Source organism: Diplotaxodon limnothrissa, linkage group LG3, assembly GCF_057381915.1.
Source record: "Diplotaxodon limnothrissa isolate DT_005_m linkage group LG3, D_limnothrissa_male_GT1.1, whole genome shotgun sequence".
NCBI lineage: Eukaryota > Metazoa > Chordata > Actinopteri > Cichliformes > Cichlidae > Diplotaxodon > Diplotaxodon limnothrissa.
In genome coordinates, this window is record NC_140598.1 from 7,878,124 (window position 1) to 7,894,946 (window position 16,823).

Genomic DNA, 16,823 nt, shown 5'->3' on the forward strand with positions numbered 1-16,823 from the left:
CTAAAAACCTTTGTTCTCATGGTCCAATCATGAGTGAACTCCCCGATGAAGCCTTGTGTGCTAAAACATGTCAGAGTTTTAAAGGTTAAACATGAGTTTCCAAAACGTTTTGCTGGAGAACAATGAACTATTTGACTGAGTTTCAATCATTTACAGACGAGCAAAACCAGGACAGAGAAAAAAGGACAAAACTGACTCAGTAAAACAACAGAAAAGAAGATCCCATGTAGATCTGTATTATGTAGAAGTTCAGCCCAGCAACCAGTTCAGTTCAACACAAGTTTAAATGATTCTATCTGAACTCTGTGGAGCCTGATCTCAAGCTTTTAGAGTCTGACACAGAAACCAGAGGATCTTTCTGTGTCTTCAGATTCACTGTGATCCAGTGATGGGAGTGATTTCAGCCCTGAGTGATCGCGCTGATGTTTGCACAGAGCAGACAATGAGGTGAATGTTTGGGCACATTGGTAACAGTGAAACAGTTTATTAGTAACGTGGGATCGTTTGTGTGCAGAGTATGAACTGAGATTCCTGAAGCTCTTGTCACACTGGTCACAGCTGTAGTTTCCTTCCATGTGTGTACGTTCATGAATGTTACGATGACCTGACTGTGAGAAGCTTCTGTCACAGTGTCTGCACTTGTGTGGTTTCTCTCCTGTGTGGACTCGTTTGTGTGATTTAAGGTCCCTTGCAGTGGTGAAGGATGACCCACACTGATCACAGAGGTGCTTTTTAACCCCACTGTGAATCAGTTCATGTTGTTTTAAATCACTTGGTGTGGTGAAGCTTCTCCCACATTCTTTGCAGTATTTCAGTTTGTCTCCAGTGTGTCTACGTTGATGTACTTTTAGGGTCTTTTGCCGACTGAAAGTTTTTCCACAGAGGTCACAATGAAAGTCTTTCCCACCACCACAGTGATGACAGGGTTGAGAACTGGATCCATCTGTGTCGCTCTGCTTCTAAACAAAGACACAAAGACAGTGTAAGTCAGTCCTTCAACATTTGTATCCTGAACGTCGTCTGAAATAAAGAGCATCTCTGCAGACGTCCAACTACATTTCACTGTTTCAGTTAACACACTCAGTTTACTGGGCTGCAATAACTACAATACTACCACCATAATACTACAGTAATACTAAAATCATAACTGAAAGGAAAATCTGAATAATCACTCAGAGCTGCTTTTCCATGCAGTAGAATTGCTAACATGCTAACACAGTTTAATGAGCAGAGTTGTTCCAAACAGTCAGGCTAAAATGACAAGATAACAATATAAATACATACCTCACAGTAGCTGCACTTGTAGAGTCTCTTTCTGGTGTGGATCTGTTGGTGTTGTCTCAGGTAATGTGGAGATTTAAAAGTCTTCTCACACAGGTCACATTGATAAGGTCTCTCCTCAGTGTGGGTAAACATGTGTCGTTGTAAGTCTGTGTGAGTTATAAACTCTTTGCCACACTGTTCACAGCAGTACACATCATGTCTGTTGTGAATGCGTAGGTGTGTATTTTGGTGCCCTCTCTGGCTGAAAGTTTTTCCACAGATGTCACAGCTGTATGGCTTAATTCCAGAGTGGGTAACTAGATGCTTCTGTAAGCTGCTACTGTGAGTAAAAGCTCTGCCACACTGATCACAGCTGTATGGCTTAATTCCAGAGTGGGTAACTAGATGACTCTGTAAGCTGCTACTGTGAGTAAAAGCTCTGCCACACTGATCACAGCTGTATGGCTTAATTCCAGAGTGGGTAACTAGATGACTCTGTAAGTGGCTACTTTGAGTAAAAGCTCTGCCACACTGATCACAGCTGTACGCTTTAACTCCACTGTGGATGAGTTGGTGTTTTTTTAGGTAACCCTTCCTGGAAAAAGAATTTCCACACAAGTCACAGCTGAACGGTCTCTCTCCAGTGTGGATGACCTGATGCCGTTTTAGTTTAGCCCTCACAGTAAAACCCTTCCCACACTCGTCACAGCTGTATGGCTTAATTCCAGAGTGGGTAACTAGATGACTCTGTAAGCTGTTACTGTGAGTAAAAGCTCTGCCACACTGATCACAGCTGTACGCTTTAACTCCACTGTGGATGAGTTGGTGTGTTTTTAGGTGACCCTTCCTTGAAAAAGACTTTCCACACAAGTCACAGCTGAACGGTCTCTCTCCAGTGTGGATGACCTGATGCTGTTTTAGTTTAGCCCTCACAGTAAAACCCTTCCCACACTCGTCACAGGTGTGTTTTTTCTCTCCCTTTCCTCTGTGAGGTTTGTCGGCCTCCTGAGAGCGCTGACTTCTGGCTCCATGTTGGTCCTGCAGTGACAGAGATACAAACAGAGGCAGTGAGTGAAATGCAGTCGTGGAACAAACTCAACCTTCAAACTCCATTAACACTAGTTTTAAACCTGAAGGTGGAGCGTGGCACCAAACACCTTAAAGGTCTCTTATCCCCACCTGCTGGTAGTTCTAACACATTACATCCAACCTGCTGTTAAAGATAATTCATGACTGTTCAAACACTAAAATCATGCACACACACACACACACACACACACACACACACACACACACACACACACACACATTATTTTATAATTTAGATTATTTTGTTGTTTCCTATTACATATTTCTATAATTTGTATAGATTTATACAGAATTATTCAGTGATAATAAATCCTATGTTTGTTTATTCTAAAGGAACCCCGTTAGCTTCCACAACAGATGTTGCTCGTCTTCCGTCAAATACTCACATAAAATATTACACAATAAAGTGGATTCAAGATATCCACATAATTTCACTCTTACATCCACAGTGAGGTTTCACAATTGTTCAAATATAAGCAATCAATAATAATAATAATAATATCAATAACATTGAGGCACATTACACAAATTTCAAAAACAAATCGTGTCTTACAATATTTACAACAACTAAAAGCTCTGTAAATCGGCTTTTAAGTGTTCATTGAAGTTTTGAATAATTCTCTAATTTTTTAAGGCAACTTATTCCACTTAAAAGTTGCTCTAAATGTAACAGTTTTACAAAACGTTACTTTTAACTCGAGCATTTACTAAATTGCAGCTTGTTGAAAACTGTGTAATATGATGATGTATTTCATCTGGATACTGCAGCTGAGCAGAATAAATGTGGTGTGTTTAACAGAATTGCTTTCTTTAGAACTACAAGTAAGCCATAGAATATTTTAGCCTGTACAGGAAGCCAAGAAAGGTTATTATGCATTTTATCAATATTAGTATAGTATGAACATCTTCACACTAATCTGGACGCCTTATTCTGGACTAACTGAAGTCTGTTAAGATCTGTCTTATTAGCTGCTGACCAAATGATTGAACAATACTCCAGATGAGACATTACTAGTGCATTAATGACATCTTTCATAATGAAGAAGTGATACACAAAGAGCATTTCATAGCCATAGCTATGCCTTGTCGGCAGAGTTATGTGACATTAGTGATGTTTGTACTTTCAGCGTTAACTTGGTTTTAAAGCCTTTAAAATATACGCCGTTCAATAGTCGACCTTAATCTGACAGAGAATGTGATGATTTTGTGGATAATTAAAGTCAGTCATATATCCACAAACACAACAAGCTGAAAGTCAGTGATGCTGCTCGGTTTGCAGTCCTGAACATCACGGCACAAGCAGGATCCACTGCACTGTTAATGTTAGCTGTGTTATATTGCTGCCTCTGTTCGGTGGTGTCGAGCCAAACGCACTTTAACGTGTGTTTGAACGAGCTGACGGTTCACTCGTTAAGCTGAAAGAAAGATGCCTTAATCACAGCAGTCACACATGTGTCCACTGCACCATCTGGAACTCTTCTTGTTTACACTCGTAATAACACAAACACTAAATCCTGCTTCTCTGGTGCTGTTGTGTAGCAGTGTGTACACCTGAGACTGTCACCTGTCTGTCTGTCCTGCACTCTCTCTGTTTCTTTCTCTCTGATTGTGGAATAAAAGTATGAACATGTGTTTATAAGTTACACTTGTGTTTGAATCCTGCAGCTTATCACACATTTGATTTCCATGTGTGACGACTGCAAGTGTCCAGAGTGAGGACAGACTGAGGGACCCACTGCTGCACATCATCTGTGAGGCTTTGCAGCCCTGATGATCCACCAGGACAAACTCAGCAGTGTGTGAGGAAGAGGAGGAGGAAGAGCCAGCAGCAGCTGACAGATGGAGAGAATAGACAGACTGTTCCCTGTTTGTGAAGGACTGCTAGGAAAGTTTAACATAACTGTCTGTGCTGAATCAGTCTTATTAGGTAATGTTCAAATAATGTGATCATCCCAGTGTTTTCAGTGTGGGAGAAAGTACTCAGGGCCTCCAAGTTACACACTATGAACGGCAGCAACAAGTTTAATGTTCAGAAACCTAAAGTCTGTATCAGCAGCAGGATGGAGCTAAAAATAAATGTTGGTTTCAGTTCTATGAAGCTTTGAGTATTTTGGATCAGTAGCTGCTGTGTTTGTTGCATCATATTGCTGTAACTGTTTATATGCTTTATATATTCTGAGCTAAGTTGATCTATAGTGTTACATGATACACTCTCAGAAATAATATAAATATATATATATAAATAACTGTTAGTATCATGGTTGCTAGGCAACCTGGGCAGCGCGACGGAGGCTAGACGTCCCATTTCACGAGCCTACGAGCCTCGCACTTCGGCCTTAGCGGTCTTTGAGTACGCGGCCCTTGAGGACTTTAAAGCTGCAGAACCTGAATCGGGATACAGCCATGATGATCTCCAGCCTCGTGCTCGCCAACATTCTCACCTGAGTTAAGAAGACGATCACTGAAATGGTCTCAGCAGGTCCTTTGATGACAGCAATGAAATGCAGTGGTAAGGCTTTTTGGGGATTAAGTTCGTTTTCATGGCAAAGAAGGACGATGCAGTTCATCTGATCACTCCTCATAACATTCTGGAGTGCAGGCAAAATGCTATTATAAAAACTTAAGCAGCAACTTCTCCAGGTTCCAATATTTATGCAATTCTCAAACCTTTTGGCCACGACTGTATAACCTCTTCTGAAGTTTAGTGGATATTATACATGGTTATGCTCAGGATGTGTCGGCCAGTTTCCACTGGAAACGCCTTTTGGTTAAACTGTCAGCGAGGAATTTGCATTTGCACTGTTACATTTTTATATAACTTTAATGCACATAAACAACAGCTGCTTGTTTCAGTGAAAATACATTGATGGGTTTTTAATAAAGTTGTGCAGCTGTAAAGTATTTTGTCTGGTGTCAATTATATCGTCAGCTACATCGTTATGGCAAATGTTCAAATGTATATGGTGATAAATATCTTTGGTCATATGGTCCTGCTCTGTCTGTCACCTTCTGTGTTGAGCTCATTGTTTCCTCTGTAGTGGCTGAGCTGAGTCCAAGTAGCTGAAAATGTTCCTCTGCTGCTCCGTCAGACTCTCCTCCTCCTGCTGATCAGCTGGGACACAAAACAGATCTTTGTTAGGCTCCACACTGCACTGAAGAGTCAAAGTGTCTCATATGTTCATCTGACAAGTAAAAGAACACATTTTTGTTTCCCGAGGTGGGCAACTTGTTGGAAACAAACACAAAAGGTTTGAGCACTGATACCTGCCATTGCTGCCATTGAAAGATGCAACGCCAGCAATGTGGATTGTCAAGACTCAAACCAATCATCAAGCAAAGACAACAGGGATCATTTGTTTCTGTTTATTTAGCATTCACAGCATTTGTAGTTGCCTTCTGTGCAGGGGAAGTCCACGCACACTGTGTGGTACCGCCATCCGCAGAAGGTGCATTCAACCTTTGTAAGAGAAACGAGATCGTCTGAGACTGAAATGATATTCACTAAAGAAGTGGTGATTTGTAAAACTTCAAGTGTATGATAAGGTGAAAACAAATACACAACTGCATGTCATGTAGTTGAAGGTTTTTTTTCCTTTGGAAGACCGGAAAACACTGAAAGTTACAAATTAGTCCTTTATTTATCCAGGTAAAAAAAAAATCTCATTGAGATTAAAAATCTCATTTCCAAGAGAGACCTGGCGTCATGGCAACACAAGTCACATACCACACAGGTATATAACATTTAAAACAAACACAATATCCCAACATGTGTAACAAATGTATTGTGCTTGAAACAAATTCAGAATAGGTGATAAAGCAGCTGCACATGTGTGTCACGAGTAAATCTGGCTGTATAACAAACAGAAACAAGTGATGCTGACGTCTTTGCTCAATGGTTGGTTTGAGTCTTTACAATCCACATTGCTGCCATCTTTCAATATGTTGAATGCACCAGTGTAAGTGCAGCCACTCAGACTCAATGTGTTCATAGAAACAGGTGCAGATGTGTCACGAGTTCATCCAGCAGTAGCTATGGCACTTGGCCACAGGGGGCAGCAGTGGACTGACCTGCATTTGAGACTGCTCCAGCTGCTCTGTGACAGTCAGTAGATCTGCTACAAATTGCAGATCATATGCAAGTTTTGGAAATGACATTATAAATATTCCTAACTCAGCCACGGCAGCATTGTTGATGTATTACCTATATACTACAAATTATTCCACCTGCTGAAAAGTGGATCTAATGTGGGCGGACTCACACTTAGCAAATAAACCTGTGATGTGAGAATGTAATCAAACTGTTGATCAGAGGCAAAGTAATTTAAAGTTTATGATGCTATCGTCTAATGTTAGCTGACATGATGTTAGCTTGTAAACTTATGTTGTTGTCTGGGTCTCATGTCTGATCTGATGATAATAACTGTGACAACACAGAGATTAAATAAAGGACGTTGGTGGGACTTCTTATGTTAGAACTATAACTTCAGTTAAGGAGTGAGACGTAAGGTGACAAGGAGAATGAAGAGAATGAGAAAGAAGTAACTGGGAAGAGAAAATGAAAACACAAATTTGAAATGATCAAATTTGTGTTAACAGATGATGGTGATTTTAAAAATTCAAGTAATTTAAAGGTTTTATCCTATTTGTTGTTGTTTTTTTTCATATTCTTCTATTTGCAAGAGGTTATTAATAAAACAGGTTCTCTTTCTGGTTTCTCATTTTGGACGCACTCTCTACAGCTTATCACATCCAAAATGGCGGATGTCAAGTACAAAACCTCGACAGAAACAATCAGCAAGAATTTTAGCATCAGTCCAAAATAAAACTGTCCAACTACAGAGTTTTAAAATCCAACTAAACTATGAACAGAGATCTTTTACAAATAGGCTATTTATGAGATGACAGTGGTAACAAAAACGTACACATCCGCGCACACAGACAAAATGGCGGGAGAGCGTTTAACGGTCGACCTCATGAGTCCGTTACCGTGAACTATGGAGCGGCAGATTTGTGCTGGAACTGAGCTGCACACAGCTGATGTTAGCCAGGAAACATTACACACTGCTAACGTTACCTTCACACGGAGCTCCACACGGAGACGATCAGCGTCAGGCACAAACACCAAGTTCAGAAAAGAGGAACTTTGAGCAGGAAGGAAAGAGTCAGAGCGGCGTTTGAGGACACGTTTACAACCACGAACATCAGAATCTGTCTGTGCTGCATTCAAGTGCAAGTTGGAAACTCACTAATCTCTGTCATGTTGTCCAAAGATGATTTATTTCTGCTGGTTTTCTTGTTTGAAACACAAACATGTGTCAGCACTTTGTTGTTCTTCACCCTGCAGCATTTGAATATTTCAGGAGTAAACTGATCATAAATTCATGAAGTCATGAATGAAAGTGCAGACTGAGAGTGGATCACATGATGTTTAAGGTGTGTCATGTGACATGTTCAGTATTGTCACACATGTCTAGATTGTCCCTGATATCATAGCTGCTCAAACACGGATGATTATATTTGAAGAATTATTCCTGATGGCAGCAAAGTTTGAATGGAGCTCTCTGTCTGTGCTGATTTGTCGCCCTCTGGAGGTCAAAGCACAAACTGCATGATGTCAATGTAACCACCACGGTGACAGGAAGTGTTTTTAAATGATGAAATATGTCAGTGATGCTGATAGTGTGTTCATCACAGACGTTCAGGCTTCGTGTTGACATGAATCAAAGTTAATGTCATTATGGACCAAGGACAGTACTCTGGGTCTCCTGCAGAACAACTCGAGCTGTGATACCTGAATGAAGAGCCTCTGCTGCTTTAAAGAAGGAGGCTCGAGGCAGCGGTGAGGTGCAGACCAACCAGCTTTTATTCAGCAACTTTAACAGAAGGATCAGAAAAATAAAACTATACAGCACAGTGATGCTGACTGAAGCCACAGCATTAAACTAAACAAGCATCGGATCATCTTTAACAACATCTAATAAATAATGACAACTATTTAATCCTGTATTTCCTACAATAAAGCCTGTTCAGATATTTGTTGCTGATGGAAATGTAAAAGGCTCCCAGGAACCAAAGGACAAAAACAGAGGCAACAGTCACAGCTGCAAAGGATCCCCTAACACATAAACTGGTTCGAAGATATTTTCTAGCTCTGCAGAGGAGCTTGATTGCACGGACAGTAAAAAGTGGATTCAATAACAGCAGCGAGCGCTGAGTGATATAACGGTGCTGCGAGCAGCAGTGCAAAGGCTCACACAGAGACAGCAGCTACACTGTGTGTGGATGTGATCCACAGTCACAGCTGTGGGTTTCAGTCAGTGTGTCTCTAACTTCATGGTCACATTTCAAAGCTTATTGGAGCCAGAAGATGTTCAAGTAAAAGATTTATTGCTGTACTCGTCTACCAGGATAACAGGAGGTTCATAAAGCTGTGTAATACTTCAGCTTTCCATCATGGAGTAGTAGTTGTGTCCCTTTGTGTTCATTAGTGTGTTCACACGTCTACTTTAACTTCACTCTGTAATGAAAGGATTCAAATCCCTGATAAATACATACATGCTGACTCTGAGTCTCAGTGAAGGAGGAAAGGATGGATGAAGGCAGCCTAGTGTGGGTCATGTGTGTCCAGCAGTCATCCAGGGCCTGGATCCATCTGTAACAGGAAGACAAAGTCCAGCCTGTAATCATCCTATCAGGCACAGCGTTTCCATCCAGCATCCTGACTACGCTAACAACCCGTCAAACGTCTGCTCTGGTCCACAAAAGTCACACTTCCTGTGTCATGTTTACCTTTTTAAGTGTGCTATTCAAGCCTGTGTGACCAACTCTGACTCTCCAGATTCCATCCTGGTCTCTGCTGCAGCTTCTTCTACACGACTGTTTTCTGTATAATAATATCTGCCTTTCCCGTCTCTGTCCCAGTGTGCCTGCCACTCGTCCTTCATCTTTACCTTCATTATACTCTTCACCTCACTTTTACTGTATTTTATAGTCAAACCTGCACGACTTCTTCTTGCTGCACCTTTTTAAACTTATCGTCCTGTTCATTGCATCAACACCGATATTCACAGGGAGCCATAAGAAATCCACTTCTATCCCTCTGTGTTTGATTCTATACAGTAAATGAAGTATATCAAAAACAATATGTTGCCTAGAGTCTGAAGACATATCACCTGTGCTCACTAGCATGCTGCTAGAGTCCCAGCAAACCACATACCTCCATATTAGTGCGTCCTCCACACAGTTCAAGCCAGTAACATCACTACCAGCTCCCAGTATAAACTGCCACATCATCTGTAATTCTTTTACTCATCACCAAACTTATTTGTGGGAGAACAAATGCAGCAGCCGTTCTTTTATCTGACAGTGTTGACGCATCAGTAAATATCCTCACATGACCTGAGGACTTTCCCACTATATGAACCTGCTTTTAGTCGCCCCTCCTCCCTCGCCACAAGCTTCCTTTACAACATAACTTATAAAAAACAACTTTATTGACAATCAGCAATAACAATTACAGACAGTCTAGAAGAAGAATCACATGATCAAGGAGCAGAAGTTTATGGTTTTAATAGCTTTTACATTTTGGGAAAGTTTTAAAAACATTGTTTGGTTTTCTTTCTAAAGCGTTGAAAGGACGGCTTTGCATCAGAACAGTAAGATCAGCAAATGAATCCATTAAAGTTCTTTTGCCTTGTTTGCAAAAGAAGCCAAACAACATTTGTGTTACAAAGAGAGACTTCAGAACAGATCAAAGATCACAAACATCAGGCACTGATGGAAACAGCCAAACACAGAAACAGAGGCACCAGCAGGTGAAGGAGGCCTGTTGTAGAAATGACTCTGAGTGCTCAGGTAGAAACGCATGAAGAACCAGTGCGTCTAATATTTGGAGACCAATCTGTGTTTGAGTGTCCTGGATGAAACACAAATCATGTTGCAGAGCGAGGACGTCGTCTTTCCTCCCGAGTGTGTAACTACAGGACGTGTGCAGAAGGTTTAATCGTCCTCCTGACAGTTACTGATGAACGAGTCCTTCAGGGAGGCTACTATTTATTCAAGTTTTTAAGGTATCTAATATTTTGATTCCTAATTTCAATGATCTAAATACTTTAAGAATTAGATGTTGGTTTGTCAATTGAAAGTGTGTAGATCTTGCATTATTATGGTGTTATATTATGATTATACATTCAAAGACATAAAATGGTCTTAAAATGACAATGACATAACTTGTCGCAATTGTTTATGGGGCAATATACCGACCAACAAAAAGTCGTTATCGTAACAGGCCTTCAAAACACACAGTTTTATGATTGATAAATTAAAAAAATAAATACATTTAATTTCTCTGAGATTCTCTAATATTCAGTTACAGTTCACAACACAGCTACCCGTACATGCAGTATTATACTGTAAATATAAATCTCTGCATTTAGCATCCCACTAGAAGCGTCACAGTTACTGCCTCTTTTTTTTTTTTTTACAAATACCTGTACTATTACTAACACATTTACTGTTTTACTTTTAGCCTGTGGATACAAATGCAGATTTCCTTAATGTAAGTTGTGCATTTTAATTACATCATGTTATTTTTATTATTATTTATTTATTTATTTTATTTTACATTCAAATATTTCAAGCTTCTTGGTTAAAGAAGCTTGATTGCTAGTAGGTAAAGAATAGTTCACCTATAATTCATATTCCCAATTAATTTCTCACCTCTGATTGAATGCCTTTGTTTGTTTTCCTATAACAAAACATTTTTGCTGGATATATATGGTGAATTTATATGCATAGATACAGTCGTAGTGCTTGACACATGCAAACAGCAGTAGATGTACTAAAAAGGAAATAATTACAATCATGATGTTGATTGCTGATGTCAGTATATATATTTTAGAGGAATGTTTTGTTTTTCACCCAAAATAACTATATTGCTTCAGAAGAGATTTATTACCCTACCGGACTCTTATATATTGTTCTGTTTTTTGTTTGTTTTTGTTATTTTCAGGTTCAATGGTGCGTGTTCTTCTAATGGCCGCCTTCCCACTGGAGGTTTTGATCCACAGCAATTTAAAAGGTAATCAGCTTTGAAAGTCAGTTCAAATGGTTAGCTAATAGTACTTTAAAAAGCCTACAACTCTGTCACCAGTTTCTTTACCGAAAATTACCCATAAAAGTATCGCTCAATAGCATATATTGTAGTTCAAATGTTTAGTTGTACAAATATCAAATTTTTGGAAATCTAAAACTAGTCAAACACTCAAATGTTCATGCTTTTTATAGGAGGACAGAGCAAAACGGACATCGGCGCAGAGTGAAGAACTGCCCTTGATAAGGACACTATGACAGCCATATATAGTATGTGAAGACTTTCTGTGTATCTAAAATTGCATACACCACAAGTAACTTACTTTGCAACCATTAAAATAGGTTGTAAAGTAAGTTACCAATACAAATAGGTGATGATGCATTGTAGTGGTTGGTCTCAGACAAAGAAGGTCAACAGATTTATGAATGCTGGAAGGTAAGGAGAGACGACCAAAAGGGGTGTTAGCATTACTGTAATGTGAACTGGATAGACTTCCCATCTAGGAAAAAAAAAGAGGTAAAATTATGCGTAAAATATATCTGTATTAATATCTGTATCTGTATAAACAGAAATATCTGTTTGCTAAATGAAGCCAGCTAACATAAATCACATTTTTATTTTAACTCTGATAAAAGTAATAGAACTGTGACTTTTGTTTGTTACAGTGGGGGTAAGGAAGGGGTTTCCCAGCGTGTCCAGAAGGGCTTTGAGGATTGCAGTGAAAGCTGGGGGAACTGAGACTGTGTGTATATATATATATATATATATATATATATATATATTAGGGGTGTCAAATTATCGCGTTAATTGCGATTAATTAATTACAATGCTATTTAGCGCGTTATGTTTTTTAATCTCGTTAATCTAATTTTTAATCTCTTGACGTCATTGATTTTGTATGAGAGTTGCTATGTTATAAAATCCGTTTTTATGTGCTGGGCTCCTTGTGCTTGACTTGTTGGGGGTGGAGTCACGTCGTGAGGTCAAGGTGAGAAGTGGTGATTAGCTTACAGTGTGGATATGGAGGCGCATCTGAGAGTTGTTGGCCCAATGAACGGGAAATTTGTATTTCATAAACGCCCCGACGGCACCATTGACAAAGGTAAAGTGGTCTGCCTAGAGTGTAAGAAGGAGTTTGCTTACCACCGAAGCAGCTCAAGTTTGGCCTATCACCTCAACGCAAAGCACCCAGCCGCGAGTGCAGCAACAGCTAGCAGTGAAGACGTTAGCAATATAGCAAGCCAGAGCAAAGCTTTTCGCCAAACAAAACTAGAGAATACCCCTCGTATGAGCAAGTCTGCGACCGACAGGCTGACTAATGTTATTGCCAAGTGGATAGCGATGAACTGTAGGCCGATAAATATAGTAGAGGACGAAGGATTGACAGAGGTGTTGCAAATTGCGTCCAATGACCCGTCATACAAGCCGCCGTGCAGGACTACAGTAACGACCAAAATCAGCAAAATGTACGACGGCGAAAAGAAAAACAAACTTGAGATTTTGGCGGAGGATTCTCCCAACTGTGTTGCTATAACCGGAGATCACTGGACCTCAGCTGGCAACCACAGCTATTTTGGGGTGACTGGACACTTTATTGATAGTGAGTGGAACCTCAACTCATTTGCACTGACCGTCATGAGAACAGAAACCAGGCACTTTGCTGATAAATGCGCCGAACAGTTCCTCAAGGTAGCAAATGACTGGGGTATTGAAAACAAGATATCCACCATTGGCACAGACAGCGCAGCAAATATGCTGGCTGCTATGAGAGCACTTCCATATGAGCACATCGCCTGCAATGCTCACATTCTCCAGAGGACCATCACGGTATGTCTCGATAGCAGTGGTTTTGTCGGTGTACTGGCAAAGTGCCGCAAGATTGTTGGTCATTTTAAACAAAGCCCTGCGAGTACCACAGAACTTAACCAACAACAAGTAGCACTCGGAAAGAAGAGCGATCAACTTATACAGGATGTACCCACCAGGTGGAACTCGACTCTCGCAATGGTCTCACGCCTCCTATGTAACCGAGAGGCTGTCCAGGCTACGTTGGACCAACAGAACCACAGGTTGGTCTTGCCAACCGAAGCTGAGTGGGCGAAACTGCAGAGGCTGGAGCTCCTGCTTGAACCATGCAAGTAAGTTCAAATAAACACCTTCCCATTTTAATTATATAAACTACTGTTACATGTGTAAAATCAAAATTAATGAACATAACAAGGAACTTTTAAGGACAATTAAATTGGAAATCAGTTACACTTTGATTTAAATGAATCCAGCTAGGTTTATTTAGCAAACCTCTCCACCTCTGCAGGTATGTGACAGAGCTGCTGGGTGGTGAGGCCTACGTCTCTTGCTCTGTAGTGCTGCCTGCTTTTCGCCATCTGTACCGTGTCATGGACATTACTGATGATGATCCTGCCTACGTGGTGAAGTTCAAGAATGCCTTCCAGAAGGATCTGGCAGCACGACGAGCTAATGGCAACGAGATATGGTTCGAGGTGGCCACAGCATTGGATCCACGGTTTAAGGATTTGAAATGTCTTCCAAGAGAAAAGAGGGAACAGGTAGGACAATAAGGTTAAGCTGGACTAATGAGTCCAATTCATTATCAAATCAAACTTTTATTTATTATATGGAACACAAAGTTCTTTACAAGATTAAATAAAATAAAATAAAAAAGCACTTAGTTTTAATCACAATCATTCATTCATTCATTCATTCATTCATTCAGGTGTGGACCATTCTGGAGAATATGCTCCAGGCAGCAGAGCCCAGAAGAGCAGATAGTCTCCAGCCCTCCACAGAGGATGATGGACCAGCTCAGAAGAAGAGGAGGAGCGAACTCCTTCTGGGGTCTGACTCTGACTCAGAAGATGGAATTGAGTCTGGAGAGCTGCAGCGCTACAGAGCAGAACCCAGCATCAGTATTGATGACTGTCCCCTGCAGTGGTGGTATGCTCACTCAGGAGTCTATGAAAAGCTGTCAGTCCTAGCACAAAAGTACCTGGCCTCCCCAGCTACCTCTGTACCCTGTGAGAGACTCTTTAGCCTTGCAGGCCACATAGTGCAAAAGAAAAGGGCAGCCTTGCTTCCAGAAAATGTTACCAGGCTGGTGTGTCTTAGCGACTGGCTGAGGAAGAAGAAATGAGACACATGTGGTCAGCATAGCTGCTGTGTCATTTGTAGCCTACTAGAATAGATTGCTTGATGTTCAGCACTTTTTTTTTGTGATGGAAGAATACTTTGATGTGCTAACTTGCAGCACTGCAATGTCAGTTTTATTTTTCATTATCTGAAGCAGAGGAATTTCAGTGCTGTATTGCTCAGAAAAGAGCAACTCTGATGTGCTAACTTGCAGCACTTAATTTATTTGATTTTATTTGTATTTATTTTTCCACTTATTTTACAAAAGAATACAACAGTATGTAAATGGTTGCATCTGTTTAACGTTTGTTAAACAATAAATGACTTTATAAAGTCACTTTCTTTGTTATATCAGTCTTTTGGTCTGCCACAATAAGTTGAGGGCTTTCCTCAGCTATTTTTAGGTGAGATTAAAAAAGAGATTAATTAGATCAATTAATTAAAAATCATAATTAATTAATCTCTATTTTTTTTAATCTCTTGACAGCACTAATATATATATATATATATATATATATATATATATATATATATACACACACACATATATGTATATGTGTGTGTGTTTCTTTTAGAATGTTTAAGTATGTAATGAGAATAAACTTATAAAATGAATATTCCTTGCTTGATTGATATGCTATATGTATGTTTTAAACATCAAATAAAGATTTCTTTCGGATGTTACATGTGAATGTGTTTTCTTAGAAATATATGAAGGGTTAAATTTATATTTTTTTGAATGATTTTAAATACATTTAAATTGTATTTTGAAATATATTTTATTAATATATTTCAAAATATACAAAAAATGGCCAAAAAATATATGTGCTAAAATACATTTCAAAATATATAAATATATTTCAAAATGTATTTTAAAATATATTTTTTTACCGTATGGGCAAAGCTACACCAGAGGGTTGTGCTGTGTAACAGGTTGGTGCAGGTGGTGTTATCTACATTTGAACATTAGGCAACAGTCTCATGAAGACACTTTCTATTGTTCACTAAAGACCAACAATAACAGAGACAAAGGGAGAGCAGCAGAACTAGTGCTAACAATTAGCACTGCTAGCCTGCCCACCAACACCAGCTAATGTTCTAAAAACGATGATCAATGATTTTGCTGTAACGGCTCCAGCTGTCTGTGTCAGGGACACGTTGGAGATGAAGTGAGTGATCCAGTGACAAAGGTTTGGAAAGCTGCAGTCAGCTGAGACTAAAGGAGTCACCTGACCGAGAGACGAAATGTTTCACTGAGAACGTCCAGATGAACAGAATCAACCTTTGGGATAATCTGTTCCACACATCCATGTTTCACTTACTGCATTATATTTCCTCATTGCTGTGCACACAGGCCTGTGGCTTATAACCAACTCCAAGTTCAGACTCAGAGGCTGCTGAAGCTGTTTTCTGGAACAGAGACGTGTTGGATATAAAACCAACTCTTCTTTATGTGTCAGCACTGAGGAAAGGAGCAGCTTCGTTTCTAAGTGTATGAAGGACTGTAGCAGTGTGTGTGTGAGCTTTATTTCACAGACAGAACCATGTCAAAAACACAACTTCAGGTAAAAACAATACAAAATCAAAGAGTCTGATCAGAAGGATTAAACAGAGGAGTGTGGGACTGTTTTTAACAGACAGCAGGTTAAGCCAGGCTGGAGGAGTAAACTGAGCCTCGGTGTGAGCAGCAGTGTGTTTGACAGGAAGCTGAGATAAACAGTCTGGAGCCCATTTAGTGCTTCATATGAAAGTGTGAGGATTTGAAAGCAAATCTAAAATCAAGCAGGAGTCAGTGTGAGAATGATTTGTGCTTTTCCTCAGTCAGATGCTGGGAGTTTCAGTTCATCCATGTTCAGCGTGCTGTGCTTTGTGTAACAGGAGAATATGACAGTATAAATCAAGTCTTCATGTCACTGAAAGCCTCCACAGTCTGCTATGGAGGTGCATCAGTTTGGATTTACAAGAAGAACATTTCTTAAACCTGCCACAAGATGGCGCTCCAACAGAAGGGATGTCCACAGTGTAACACAGACACACACATACTGTGTGAATGTGTGAGTGAATGGGCTTTCAACACAAGGCTTCTGCTGCTACCTTTAATTACATAATTAGCTAACAAGAACAAACTGTTAATTACCACCAAAGAACGGCTCCAGATTTTAGCTGCTGACCATTTTGTGAAACGTTGATTACATCAGCTTATTGTTGATTTTTCAACCTTAATATCAGCTGC

General features: G+C 39.9%; 1 protein-coding gene across 1 annotated transcript; it reads left to right on the forward strand.

Moving 5' to 3' along the window:
* Nucleotides 1–12,241: 12,241 nt before the first annotated feature.
* Nucleotides 12,242–14,625, forward strand: LOC146634357 (E3 SUMO-protein ligase ZBED1-like). The gene is made up of 3 exons (XM_085350431.1): nucleotides 12,242–13,581; nucleotides 13,758–14,010; nucleotides 14,178–14,625. Exons 1-3 carry the CDS (start codon nucleotides 12,464–12,466, stop codon nucleotides 14,592–14,594), a joined length of 1,788 nt encoding a protein of 595 aa, XP_085206557.1. The 5' UTR covers nucleotides 12,242–12,463; the 3' UTR covers nucleotides 14,595–14,625.
* The last annotated feature ends 2,198 nt before the right edge of the window (nucleotides 14,626–16,823 follow it).

Bases quoted from the DNA above. Each gene is read 5' to 3' on its own strand.
- LOC146634357 (XM_085350431.1), top strand. From the start codon at position 12,464: ATGGAGGCGCATCTGAGAGTTGTTGGCCCAATGAACGGGAAATTTGTA. The intron at 13,582-13,757 runs GTAAGTTCAAAT...CCACCTCTGCAG, and splicing joins CTCCTGCTTGAACCATGCAA to GTATGTGACAGAGCTGCTGG. The intron at 14,011-14,177 runs GTAGGACAATAA...TCATTCATTCAG, and splicing joins CAAGAGAAAAGAGGGAACAG to GTGTGGACCATTCTGGAGAA.